A 14855-nucleotide genomic window follows, 5' to 3' on the forward strand; every position below is an offset into this window, starting at 1 on the left:
CATATGACCTGTCAAAGCGACCGGATACACTCATTACCATGGCGACGACAACAACAATGTGCCATGCCAATGTATTGTGTCGGGTTAAAAAAGAACAAACTGAGGAAAAATGCGTGGTGGATGCTCGAGAGAGGACGTTCATTCAAGGACTGCTTGAGGTATGTTTATATATTTTTAATACGATATGGCTCACAAGCAGGCGACAAAACGTTATGTAGCCTAGCAAGCTAGTACTAGCATTAACGGTTGTACGTGAACAAGCCGGCGTTCTGTCGAATCATGCTCTAAAGCTTCGGTGAACATTGTTTTATGCACGCAAATAAATTTGTGCTAGTATGTTGACAACGGCAAACACGGGAGGCGATGCGCCTTTCCCAATACGCAATTCTATTGGTCGACGTCGAGGTCAGCTGTTGGAGAGTTGTCAATGATATGTCACACTGCACGGAAGATATCCAAAAAAATCAAACGTGCAAGACTTTTCTTTTTGGCGTCGTAGGACTATCTTATGGCCAAATCGTTGGTCTTGAATTATGTCACACTCCAAGAAATGTTGTCGTTTCCCGACAAAATATGTCGGGCCCCATCTAGGAAATGGGCTGCGATAGCTAATAGGGCCAATGTCGGGGCAAAAATCTTGTTGCCTGATTGAGGCATTAATCTGTCCTCCAAAGGCCTTTTTATACTCCCGCGCTCACGCGGCCGACAGCACCCGCATTGCATCACAGATCATCTCTCATGATTGGTCCGTTTTAGTCACATGCTGTGATGACATACTCAGCGTTCCCCTTGGTTCCACATACCACCGACGCCGCCACCTTCTTGATCGATTTTGCAGCATAGTTAAACGTATCATCTGGTCGTCTAGGTCCATGTGTACTAAGCAGATACTGTTCCACGGACGCCAATGTTGTTGCTTTGTTCCTTGTTCCGGAAAGGAAAGTTAAAAAGGGCTACCGGAAATGGCCAAAAAATGCAGCGGAAACTCCACCCTGTGGTGTTCTAGCCAATAACAGCCGTAGCGACACCCTCAACTTGGAGGAGAACTGCAGTACATTTTCAAAACTGCGCGCAGATCACTGGAACTGTGTGAAGTAACATCCTGTTTCAAACGCTCCACCATCATCTCAGTCCCCAAGAAACCTGCAATCTCAGGTCTGAATGACTCCAGGCCTGTCGCCCTGAAATCTGAGGTCATGAAGTCCTTTGAATGCCTCGTGCTGGACCACCTCAAGAGCGTCACAGGTCCCCCGCTGGACCCCCTGCAGTTTGACTACCGCGCAAACAGGTCTGTGAATGACGCAATCAACATGGGATTGCACTTCATTCAAGAACACCTCAACGGCGCGGGCACCTACGCTTAGCATCCTGTTCGTGGACATCTGAAATGGGAGAATGAAAGTCAAGTTGTTGCTACTTTTGGTTTGTCTCATTAGATGTTGTAACAGCAAATTACTCGCATGATTTGTTTGGCAGTTATGAATCGATAAGTAATGGAATGAAGAAAACGTTCCATTTTATATTTTAAATTGTGTGGCATGGTGGGCGACTGGTTAGCACATCTGCCTCACAGTTCTGAGGGCTGGGGTTCAAATCCCAGCCCCGCCTGTGTGGAGTTTGCATGTTCTCCCCATGCCGGCGTGGGTTTTCTTCATACAAGGCATCTGCCTGACAGAAAGTGGAATAGACAGGAAAAACAACATATTGCTTGTGTCGGGCAGAAACCTCGCATCTCCAAAACCCTCACCTTGCATGAAACCAAAAAGATAGCATGTTTTTTGAGCCATGAACAGTGCATCAGCAAAGAGAGCAATGTCTTTTCAACATTTTGTATTGGTCAATAGTTTGTAAAAATAACATCTGCATGCGCGGACTGACCAATAGTATCAATTTGTAAAAAATTTTGAAATTGACTAAATCTTGACATTGAAGGTTTTGGCCCGACGGCAGTTATATGCAAAAGTGTCTTAAATTTTACATGCATAATAATTTGGAACGGCGACACGGTACACGACTGGTTAGCGACATGGTACACAACTGCCTCACAGTTGGGTTCAAATCTGGCCTTGCCTATGTGGAGTTTGCATGTTCTCCCCGTGCCTACATCGGTTTTCTCCGGGTACTCCGGTTTCCTCCCCCATCCCAAAAACATGCATGGTAGGTTAATTGAAGACTCCAAATTGCCCAAAGGTGTGAATGTGAGTGTGAATGGTTGTTTGTTTATATGTGCCCTGTGATTGGCTGGCGACCAGTTCACGGTGTACCCCGCCTCTCGCCCGAAGATAGGTGGGATAGGCTCAGCACACCTGCGACCCTAAGTGAGGATAAGTGGTACAGAAAATGGATGGATGGATGGATGTTATACATAGAAGGCTATGTTAAAAACTATTGGTATTTGACTTTTTTGTAAGCCTATGTAAATCATTGATGGAGGGGGGCACCGTATAAACTCACCCCTCGGGCGCCCCATTGGCTGGGGCCGGTTCTTCTTTTGTGTCATTGTGTATGCATAAGCTACAGTATGTCTTTTTACTGATACAGCCAGGAGGGCATTTGGTGGGAAGTGTTTACTGTTCGTCAGCTAGTGTTTGCATTAGCGTTTTCAGACAAGCTAGCGTAAAGACAGCACTTGTGCTTTTCTTATATTTCAGGATAGGCTAGCATGTTTTTGCAGGTGACCTTTATACCAGTCGATTTTTTTGTAAAATATTAACACAAAATTGAGGCACTGCTGCTCATTTGCTGAGAGGACCCTGGCCCCTGCTCACCGGCTGTCCTCCAGACGGGCATATTGTTTATGCAAATTACATAATCACGTTATTGGCGATTATTCGACGTCACACTCTGACTGTCATTTGCAGGTTAGTAAAGTCAACGCATTGAATAATTGACTAATTGCTTCAACCCCTACTTCACAGTGCAGGTACATTTCAATAAATTTGAATAATGTAGAAAAGTCAATTTATTTCAGTACTCATATGTTGTACAGGTTCATTAAACATTTGGGAAAATACTTTTCAGAGGGCAAATTCCTGTCTAATTTCCACATTAAAAATAATTTCCATAGTTTCTTGATTGTGATTATTCTGGTTTCTCGAGATGGTGAACTTTGGAACGCTTTGTTAGTTGACACAGTCTGTCGCTACATCTAGAAATGCAAGTTCGAATTCTACTATGCAAAGCCGAAAGCCTTATATCTACTGTGTAACACTCAGAAACGCAGCTGGCTTCTCTGGGTCCGAGCTCAACTGAGATGGACTGATGCATAATGGAAAAGTGTGCTGTGTTTTGACAAGTAAACATATTTTTGGGGGAAATCATGGACGTTCCCCTCCTTGAGCTGCCACCTTATCATGGTGGAGGGGTTTGTGTGTCCCAATGATCCTAGGAGCTAAGTTGTCTGGGGCTTTATGCCCCTGGCAGGGTCACCCGTGGCAAACAGGTCCTCGGTGAGGAACCCTACAAAGCACAGCTCCAAAAACCCCTATGGTGACAAACAATTCAGGAAGATGTTTTCCCTTGCCCTGACGCGCGTCACCGGGGCCCCCCTCTGGAGCCAGGCCTGGAGGTGGGGCTCAAAGGCGAGCGCCTGGTGGCCGGGCCTGCACCCATGGGGCCCAGCTGGTTACAGCCCGAAAGGGTAACGTGGGTCCCCCTTCCCATAGGAGGGGACATAGGGGTCGGGTGCAGTGTGAGCTGGGCAGTCGCCGGGGTCAGGGACCTTCACGATCCGATCCCCGGCTACAGAAGCTGGCTCTAGGTATGTGGAATGTCACCTCTCTGGCAGGAAAGGAGCCCAAGCTGGTGTGAGAGGTCCAGAAGTTCCGATTAGATATAGTCGGGCTCGCCCCCACACACAGATTGGGCTCTGGTAACAGTCCTCTCAAGAGGGGTTCGGCTCTCTTCTACTCTGGAGTTGCCCACGGTGAGAGGCTGGGATATCTGAGGTGGACTCTCCTATCTCTGGGGTTGAGGTCACTGAGGTGGTTAAAAAGCTCCTTGGTGGCAAGGCCCCTGGGGTGGATGAGATTCGCCCGGAGTTCCTAAAGGCTCTGGATGTTGTGGTGCTGTCCTGGTTGACACGCCTCTGCAACATCGCGTGGACATCGGGGACAGTGCCTCTGGATTGGCAGACTGTGGTGGTGGTGCCCCTTTTTAAGAAAGGGGACCGGAGGCTGTGTTCCAACTACAGGGAGATCACACTCCTCAGCCTCCCTGGTACGGTCTATTTGGGGGTGCTGGAGAGGAGGGTCCGTCTAGAAGTCGAATCTCAGATTCAGGAGGAGCAGTGTGGTTTTTGTCATGGCCGTGGAACAGTGGACCAGCTCTACACCCTCGGCAGGGTCCTCGAGGGTGGATGAGAGTTTGCCCAACCAGTCTACATGTGTTTTGTGGACTTGGAGAAGGCGTTCGACCGTTTCCCTCAAGGAGTCCTGTCGGGGGTGCTTCGGGAGTATGGGGTATCGAACCCCCTGATACGGGCTATTCGGTCCCTGTACGACCGTTGTCAGAGTTTGGTCCGCATTGCTGGCAGTAACTCGGACTCGTTTCCGGTGAGGGTTGGTCTCCGCCAAGGCTGCCCTTTGTCAACGATTCTGTTCATAACTTTTACGGACAGAATTTCCAGACGCAGCCGAGGTGTAGAGGGATGGCAGCACCCCATCCCCATGGTGGCCTCAGAATTACATCTCTGCTTTTTGCAGATGATGTGGTTCTGTTGGCTTCATCAAGCCGTGATCTCCAATTCTCACTGGAGTTGTTCGCAGCCGAGTGCGAAGCAGCTGGGATAAGAATCAGCACTTCCAAATCTGAGACCATGGTCCTCAGTCGGAAAAGGGTGGTGTGCCCTCTCCGGGTCGGGGATGAGATCCTGCCCCAAGTGGAGGAGTTCAAGTATCTTGGGATCTTCTTCACGAGTGAGGGAAGAATGGAACGGGAGATCGACAGGCAGATGGGTGCAGCGTCTGCAGTGATGCAGACTTTGTATCGGTCCGTTGTGGTAAAGAAAGAGCTAAACCGAAAAGCGAAGCTCTCAATTTACCGGTCGATCTACGTTCCTACCCTCACCTATGGTCACTAGCTGTGGGTCGTGACCAAAAGCTCCTGGATACAAGCAGCCGAAATGAGTTTCCTCCACAGGCAGGCTCTCCCTTAGAGATAGTGATAGATTGTGTCCTCCGGGCCAAAGAGGAAAAGGACCATCCAGATTGTTATCAGCGCAAAGTTCAATAGCCAGCATCTATGATGGTATGGGGGTGTGTTTGTGCCCATGCCATGGGTAACTTGCACATCTGTGAAGTTACCATTAATGCTGAAAGCTATAAACAGGTTTTAAAGCAACATATGCTGCCATCCAAGCAATGTATTTTCAGGGATGTCCCTGCTTATTTCAGCAGCACAATGCTAAGACACATTCTGCACATCTGCAGTTTACCAGTTTGAACATTAAATACAGTATCTTGTCTTTGTAGATTATTCAACTCAATACAGGTTGAAAAAGATTTGTAAATCATTGTATGCTGTCTTTATTTACATTTTACACAATGTCCCTACTTTATTGAGATGTACCTGAAATATGATTGGGATTGCACGACCTCTCATTCACAAAATTGCAACCCTGCCTCCCTTCTTCTTACCGCTCAGAGGTAAATCTCTGTCTGCTCACACCGCCTTTAAGACGGGTAAGCAATGCGATGACGTCAGTGAAGTCCGCGTGTAGCCACTTCTCAATCAGGCATTGGACGCTGCACTTGCGGTACTCTGTGCAGTTCGGCTGTAATTCAGCTCTTTTGATGAATGACGAAGATTTTCTTTCCCCAGTGACAAGCTATTTTAGTTGCGCTCCATAGCCCATCTCAAATTGTGAGTGAAAAGTAAATTTTCCTGCACAACACTCGTAAAAACTTACACTGCTTTGCAATTAGTTGTTAGAGCACTCTTGGAATTTGTGTCATTGAAAAAAAGTTGGACCTTGAAAGATGAATATGATTTTTGACTTTCAACAGCTTTTGACCAATCACTTTGAGTGTTGTTGGAAGTACTACTGCCTGGCTGGAGGCTGGGGCAGTTTTGGTGCTGCATCTGATGAAGAGCTTCACCTCTGCAGGAAATTATTTTGGGGAATATTTGATGCTCTCTCTCATAAGGTAAGCATATATGTAATGCAATGGCGAGCTTCTGTAAGCTTTAATGAAATAATTCGAATTCTAATGAATTCCTTCAATGAAATCATTTGAATGTCTTAAAGACACTATAAAAATGCTTCTGGCATGACTGTTAGTACTGCACAGACAAATTAAATAACCTAATATGGCTATACAATCCTACTTTTAACTATTTCGTGAACTTTTACTATTATTATGGGGCTGTGAGAGATCATCAAGTGTGTTATTATTAAATAATAATAATATACCAGCACGCGACCTACCAAGGCTATCTTCGACCGGTCGATCACAATCGACGTATTGGGCACCTCTGCTTAATCGGGCATTGCTTGTAAACAGTAAATGATTCTTTACACAATTGCGTGTGTCGCCCGTCAGTGTTCAACATGTTACATGTTATGCATGTGACATGTTATTTCAGTAGTTTTATTCCGGTTTAAAAAGTTTTTTTGGTCCGAAGCTGAAATGGCGTTTGAAGTGACAAACTATTTTGGGACACATTGTTCAGTAATGATGGTCCGTTTTATCTGATATCTGTTGTATTGGGGTCCGTTTGATCAAAGTTCCACTGTGCGCGTGTGTGTGTGTGTGTGTATTCAGGGAATTCAGTAAATTTGAATTTTAAAGTGGCCCTTATGTTCTTCAATTTTTCCTGTATGTGGGCCGTGGCGGAAAAATGTTTGACAGTGCTGGATTAAGGGGACGGCTTCTGGAAAAGTCTGCACGTCTAAATACCTCAATGTACATAAACATCCCTCAATGACAGGCCTTGCCCCCCCCCCCCCCTGCATTTCCTAAAAATCTTTTTTACCCATGACAGTGTTTGCTTTTGTTAAGTCAATGAGCAGTTATTAAATAACAACACACAGATTGAGCTAAAATTTATGAACTTCCTGAGAGATTACATCGAAGAGTGTCTTGCTCTTTAGTATAGATAGGACTCTACCAGAAGCACGGAAGTGGAAAAAAAAAAAAAAAAAAAAAAAAAAGCAATCAGGTCATTTTCCAATATGATGTGTTTGTTTCTTCATTAGCCATATGACCAGGAGCTGTTTAAGGTTGCATTGTCATGCCTAAGTGCAGTGGGGGGAGCTCTTCCTCCAGACTATATGGAGTCCAACTACATGGCCATGATGGACAAACAATCCTCTATGGACACTGAAGGAAACTTCACTCCGCAGCCTGCAGATACTGCCAAGTATACAATTTGGTCTTCTTTTCATACGCTCTAAAGAATGTCACCATTAAAACAATAAATAAATAAAATAATACTGGCAGCAGCGACGCAAGTAAGTTCGGTATTTTACAGGACATTTACTGTAAATGTATTTTAACAGTATATTACTGTATTATTTATCGTAACATCGTCACTGTAATTGAAGTACTCCAATATTATGGATTACATTATATCACCCTAATTTAACGGTGAGAGTGGGTAATTTATTTTGACTGTATATTACTGTACAGTATGTGAACATAATTTAACGGTGAGAGTTGGTCATTTATTTTAACAGTATATTTCTGTATTTTGGATGACAGTACGCGGTAGTTGGATAGAGTGTTTTATACTGTGAAATTACAGTTTGTTCACGTTAACCGAGCATTGACTGTTAATTAACCTGAGAGGGATAACTATTTAACAGTGTTTGTACAATGGATGAATATTGAACAGTATTTTAAAAATTATTATAAAATACAGTAAGATACTGTTGTAATCCGCTGTTAATTTATGGCTATTCTTTAAAAATGCTGTTTTGTGATGTTAAATTACACTTATTTATTGTTTTTGTTAAATGACTAATTGAACTGTTAATTTACCTGCAAGAGATGACTATTTAACAGTATTTTACAATTACTATGAAATACAGTAACTGACTGTTGTAAACTCACGACTGTCAGATGTGTCCGTCGTGTAATTATCTGAGAATTATATAAAGTACATTATTCTTAACATTGCAGTATTCTCCTAACATATGGAACGCTTTCACTGTGCAAGTAAAAAATGAAAATATTGTTTTAAAAAAACACACACACAATGTCTATTTTATATACCATTATTTACAGGTAATACCACACCAGAATTAAAAAGCACAATGGTTGAATGTATTAGAGCTGTGTAGCTTTGAACTGAAACTTTACCGTATCCTATTTCCTGCTTTTGCTGTCTCGTTTATAGTGTGACTGTACCAGAAAAACTGGACATTTTCATCGCCAGATATGCAGAGCATAACCATGAGAAGTGGTGTTTCGAAAAGGTAAAATAAATATAGAAATACGGTTCACAAAACCCATGGTTCGGTTCGTGTCGCGGTTTTGCGGTGACTGTTTTCGTTTTGCGTTGACCGGTATGCGTTGACTCATGAAAATCAATTGTCTTCTCTATTTTGTATTATTCTTATTACAATTATTTTGATGAATATAGAACATATCTTTGTCTATCTATGACTGGCATTTAGTGACAGGCAGAACAATTAAATGCTCTTCCACTGGATGGCAAAAGGTACATTAAAACTGTGTATCCTCTTGGTGCAATTCATACAACAGAATAAGTAATGTCTCGGATTTGATCATCGACCTCCTAAATAAAAGCTCAAGTTATGAACTACGTTTTATGTGATGCACGTAGACTGTACGAAAATAGCAATTTCCAGAGAATTGATCTCAAACAATAGGAAATCGTACAAAAATGTCACCGCAGAGAAGCTCTGTATGCCGAATTAGGAATCACACTCGAGAACAGTGCTAAGCGGGACGCACCCTGCTGAAAGATGATTGGCTGCTGCATCGCGGGAAGACGCGATGACGCAAATGATCGCTGCGTTCGGGAAATGCACTCTGGCACTGATCTGCTACACTCGGGACCGTTTGGAAACTCAAAACGGTGTTGGAATGTGCGGAACACGTGCACTCTTAGAGTAGGAGTTACCGTGTCAGATTGAATTGTTGAACGCATCCGATGTGTCCTGCTTAGTCAACGCGATGCTGCAAACACGCACGCCGCCATTTTGGCTATCTTGAGTAATTAGAAAAAGAAAAAAAACAAACAGAAAAAAAAAAACTGTTGCTCGAACGGCACACATGCAAACAAAACCGAAACAGTCAAACCGAACCATTGGGTTTTCAAAAACCGTTACAGCCCCTATATATGTGTGTGTGTGTGTGTGTACTATATTGCCCAAAGTATTTACTCACCTGCAGTGACTCACGCATGTGACTCATGTGTCATACATTACATACACATTGGCTGAAATAAGTATTTAACACGTCACCATTTTTTCACCATCCATTTTCGACATCGCTTCTCCTCACTAGGGTCGCAAGTGTGCTGGAACCTATCCCAGCTAACCGCGGGCAGGAAGCAAGGTAGAGCCTGAACTGGTTGCCAGCCAATCGCTGGGCACATAAAAACAAACAACCATTCGCACTCACATTCATACCTACGGACAATTTAGTCTTCAATTAACCTACCGTGCATGTTTTTTGGGGATGTGGGAGGAAACCGGAGTATGCCTCAATGAATTGCCAAATAATTTAAATTTCATGGAGGGCGGCACGGTTTCTCCGGGTACTCTGGTTTAACCTCACATCCCAAAAACATACATAGTAGGTTGATTGAAGACTCTAAATTGCCCATAGGTGTGAATCTGAGTACAAATGGTTGTTTTTTTTATATGTGCCCTGCGATTGGTTGCCGACCAGTTCAGGGTGTAACCTGACTCTCGCCCAAAGATAGCTGGGATAGGTCCAGCACGCCCGCGACCCTAGTGAGGATAAGAGGTACGGATAATGAATGAATGGAAAGATGTTTTACGAAATTTTTTGATATTCTATCGCTCCCAGTTAAAATACACCTACCACTAAAATTATAGACCGTTCATGTCTTTGACAGTGGATAAACTTACAAAATAAGTGTGGGATATATATATATATTTTTTTTCTCTCCGTACCTGCGTGGGTTTTCTCTGAGTACCCTGGTTTTCCTCCCACATTCCTCCCACAAGACATGCATGGTAGGTTAATTGAAGACTCTAAATTGCCCGTAGCTGTGAATGTTTGTTTATATGTGCCCTGCAATTGGCTGGCAACCAGCTGCGCACAGTCCTGACCTCAACCTGATAGAACACCTTTGGAATGAATTACAGCGGACATTGAGACCCAGGCCTTCTCGTCCAAAATCAGTGTGTGACCTCACAAATGCGCTTCTGTAAAAATGGTCAGAAATTCCCATAAACACTCCTAAACCTTGTGGACAGCCTTCCAGAAGAGTTGAAGCCACTGCAAATGGTGGACAGAGGTCATATTGAATTCTATGGATGAGAAATGGTATGTCACTTAAGTTCATATGTGAGTCCTATATAATATACATTATATTGCCAAAAAGTATTCGCTCACTTACCTTGACTAAGATATGAATTTACATGACATCCCATTCTTAATCCATAGGGTTTAATATGACATTGGTCCAGCCTCTGCAATTAAAACATCAAACTTTTCTGGAAAGTCTTTCCACAAGGTTTAGGACAATTTTTCCTGAAGTGCATTTGTGAGGTTACCTGCTGATGTTGGACAAGGCCGGGCTCTCAGTCTTCACTCTCATTCATCCAAAAGTGTTGTAGAGGGTTGAGTTCAGGATTGTGCCGTCAGCCACATCAAAATCTTGATTGGTGCACTGATGCACAGTAATGTTGGGACAGAAAGGGGCCATCTCCAAACTGCTCCCAGAAAGTTAGAAATGTCCAAAATATTAGCCCCTGAGCTCCAGTGAAAAGAGCTCTGAATGCTCCAGCATCCCAAGAGATTTTGGACAGTCAAACAGTTTGGGGATGAACCGTTCCTGTTCCAACATGTCTGTGCACCAGTGCACAATGCAAGGTCCATAAAGACATGGATGAGAGAATTTGGTATGGATGAACTTGACTGGGCTCCACAGAGTCCTGCCCTCAACCCAATAGAAATCCATTGGGTTGATTTCGAGTGAATCGAGAACCAATTGGAAGCGGGACTAACGTTCCGTAATCGTTCAAATTTAAAAATTTCGTTTCCCACTTTCAATACCTTAGAGTCCACCGAACCCAAAGAAGAGAGTTGCAAAAACAAACGAAGGAGAACGCACACAAAGACGTGCTTGTGCCCAACATTGGCGGCGAACAAAAGTGTGTCTTAACTTTGTTAAAATTAATGACTCAGTGTTACACTTGGAATAAAATCATATTGTGCAAAAGAGGCTTTCACGATGTGTCGACGTGCTCCCTCCCACTCCAAGGCTCAGCCTACACCGCGCTGAGCTTCAGTGAAGTCAAATTGGGTGAGTGTAACCATAAAATAAACCTAAGCCAACATTGAGGCAGCTAACAAGGTAAACGGTTGGTTGCAGTTTTGCCCTGATGGATTTTAGTTTATTTTAGTCTTCAAACCAACGTAAGAGCCGGCGACAAAAAAAAAAAAGCTTAACATTGAGCTAAAACTCGACCAAAGATCAAACTAGCAACTTTATCACAATGAATTGGGACAAAATTCACATAAACATTGTCTCACAGTATCACAAACACTAACCTTGCGCGATTGGTGGGTAGGTAAAGGAATCAAGGTTTTATAGCATTTGGTTCCATTACTTTCGTTTTCAAAAATGTGCCAAAATGCTGAGTTCCGGTGCGTACCCTTCAAAATAAAGGGCACAAGCTTAAAACAAGAAGTCAAGGTAAAACTTGCACATATCAACCGTTTGACGTGATAAAAGTCCCAAATATGTATTTTCATCTATCCATCCATTTTCTGAGCCGCTTCTCCTCACTAGGGTCGCGGGTGTGCTGGAGCCTATAAAGAACCCTGAGTCAAATGTTCATTTTAGTTTATGCTGCGGGCTGTGAAGAACGGATGTTCATAATTTGGACCCCCTTTCTTTAAACTATGCAAACCTTTTTGACCCAGCCCCCTAAAAGAATCGGAATCGAGAATCGTTTGGAACCGGAATCCAAATTAGGAACTGGAATCGCTCAAATTCAAATGATGGCCAACCCTACTTAAATTCATGTGAGTCAAGGCATGTGACCGAATAACTTTGGCAATGTAGAGTGTGTGTGTGTGTGTGTGTGTGTGTGTGCATGTGCGTGTGTGTATATATCTATATATAGATATATACAGCAGGTGATTGAAAAGTAACTCCCCATTTTTAAGTAGTAGCAATTTATTTCTGAAATCTAATTCTTCCAAGAAATGAACATGAGAAGAAAGTGTATTGCATGGAGGGTCTTTAATAATTCGATATGGACGCCAGCATTACCAGTTTCTCAAGCCGCCTGGGAACCGCATTAACTGATTTCACAAGGAACTTTTGTGGGATGGAAGACATAACTTCTCATGTTCGCCCTTGAAGTTCTTCCAAAGTCATTGGTTTGATAGAATAGACTTGCTCCTTTAATCATGGAACATAAACAAAAAAATTTTGAAAAATATATAGCATATGAATTAATTATATAATATAATAACTAATTTAAAATAGGGAGTTACTTTTCAATCACCCTGTATATATATATACACTGAACAAAAATATAACACTTTTGTTTTTGCTCCTATTTTTCGTGAGCTGGACTCCAAGATCTAAAACTTTTTCTCCCGACGCAAAAGGGCATTTCCCTCAAATATTGTTCACAAATCTGTCTAAATCTGTGTTAGTGAGCATTTCTCCTTTGTCGAGATAATCCATCCCACCTCACAGGTGTGGGTTATCAAGATGTTGATGAGACAGCATGATTATTGCACAGGTGACCCATACGCCGGCCACAATAAAAGGCCACTCTGAAATGTGCAATTTTATCACACAGCACAATGCCACAGATTTCACAAGTTCTGAGGGAGCGTGCCATTGGCATGCTGACTGCAGGAATGTCCACCATTCTGTTGCCCGTGAATTGAATGTTCATTTGTCTACCATGAGCCGTCTCCAAAGGCATTTCAGACAATTTGGCAGTAAAGCCAACCGGCCTCACAACCGCAGACTACGTGTAACCACACCAGGCCAGGACCTCCACACATCCAGCATGTTCACCTCCAAGATCGTCTGAGACCAGCCACCCAGACAACTGCAGCAACAAGCGGTTTGTATAACCAAAGAATTTCAGCACAAAGTGTCAGTAACCGTCTGAGGGAAGCTCATCTGCATGCTCGTCGTCCTCATCGGGATCTCGACGTGACTGCAGTTCATCGTCGTAACCGACTTGAGTGGGCGAATGCTCACATTCGATGGCGTCTGGCATGTCGGAGAATGTGTTCTCTTCACAGATGAATTCCGGTTTTCACTGTTCAGGGCAGATGGCAGTGGGTGAGCGGTTTGCTTATGCCAACGTTGTGGATCGAGTGGCCCATGGTGGCGGTGGGGTTATGGTATGGGCAGGCATATGTTCCGGGCAACGAACACAGGTGCATTTTATTCATGGCATTTTGAACGCATACTAGATACTGTGACGAGATCCTGAGGCCCATTATTGTGCCGTTCATCCACGACCATCACCTCATGTTTCAGCATGATAATGCTGCAAGGATCTGTACACAATTCCTGGAAGCTGCAAACATCCCAGTTCTTGCATGCCCACCATACCATACCAAACATACATACGGACATGTCACATTGAACATGTTTGGGATGCTCTGGATCGACATATACGATAGCGTGTTCCAGTTCCTGCTAATATCCAGCAACTTCGCACAGCCATTGAAGAGGAGTGGACCAACATTCCACAGGCCACAATCAACAACCTGATCAACTCTATGCGCAGGAGATGTGTTGCACAGCGTGAGGCAAATGGTGGTCACACCAGCTACTGACTGGCTTTCTGACCCCCCCCAGACCCACATAACTGCACATTTCAGAGTGGCCTTTTATTGTGGCCACCCTAAGGCACACCGGTGCAATAATCATGCTGTCTAATAAGCATCTTGATATGCCACACCTGTGAGGTGGGGTGGATTATCTCAACAAAGGAGAAATGCTCACTAACACAGATTTAGACAGATTTGTGAACAATATTTGAGGGAAATGACCTTTTGTGTTTGTAGAAAAAGTTTTGGATCTTGGATCCCGAAAAATGGTAGTAAAAACACAAGTGTTGGGTTTATATTTTTGTTCCGTATATATATATATATATATATATATATATATATAGTCCCCTCCAAAAGTATTGGAACAGCAAGGTCAATTCCTTGGTTTTTGTTGTATACTCAAGACATTTGGTCTCCTCTCCTCTTCAGGTGGTAAAATGCATGCTCTATTTGGTTAAGGTCTGGTGATTGACTTGGCCAGTCTAAGACCTTCCACTTTTTCCACCCGCTGAAGTCCTTTGTTGTGTTGGCATTGGACAAAATCGTTTTGTAGACTTTTTTTTGTAGACTTCAGAATTCATTCTGCTGCTACCATCATGAGTTAAATCATCAATAAAGACTAGTGAGCCCATTTCAGAAGCAGCCATGCAAGCCCAAGCCATGACATTACCTCCACCATGCTTCATAGATGAGCTCGTGTGTTTTGGATCATAAGCCGATCCTTTCTTTCTCCATACTTTGGCCTCTCCATCACTTTGGTAGCGGTTAATCTTGACCTCATCAGTCCAGAAAACTTTGTTCCAAAACTTTTGTGGCTCATCTCTGTACGTCTTTGCAAAATTCAATCTGGCCTTTCGATTCTTTTTGCTGATGAGT

General features: G+C 43.4%; 1 protein-coding gene across 2 annotated transcripts in view; it reads left to right on the forward strand.

Moving 5' to 3' along the window:
• ryr2a (ryanodine receptor 2a (cardiac)) overlaps positions 1-14855 on the forward strand; it is a 325067-nt gene that overhangs the window by 170430 nt on the left and 139782 nt on the right. For both annotated transcript variants that reach the window (XM_061755631.1, XM_061755632.1), the window contains exons 55-57: positions 6006-6146; positions 7199-7362; positions 8341-8419. In XM_061755631.1, coding sequence (XP_061611615.1) covers positions 6006-6146; positions 7199-7362; positions 8341-8419 — 384 coding nt within the window. The remainder of the gene's footprint in view (positions 1-6005; positions 6147-7198; positions 7363-8340; positions 8420-14855) is intronic.

This window comes from Phyllopteryx taeniolatus, chromosome 19, assembly GCF_024500385.1.
Source record: "Phyllopteryx taeniolatus isolate TA_2022b chromosome 19, UOR_Ptae_1.2, whole genome shotgun sequence".
In the NCBI taxonomy this organism is placed as follows: domain Eukaryota; kingdom Metazoa; phylum Chordata; class Actinopteri; order Syngnathiformes; family Syngnathidae; genus Phyllopteryx; species Phyllopteryx taeniolatus.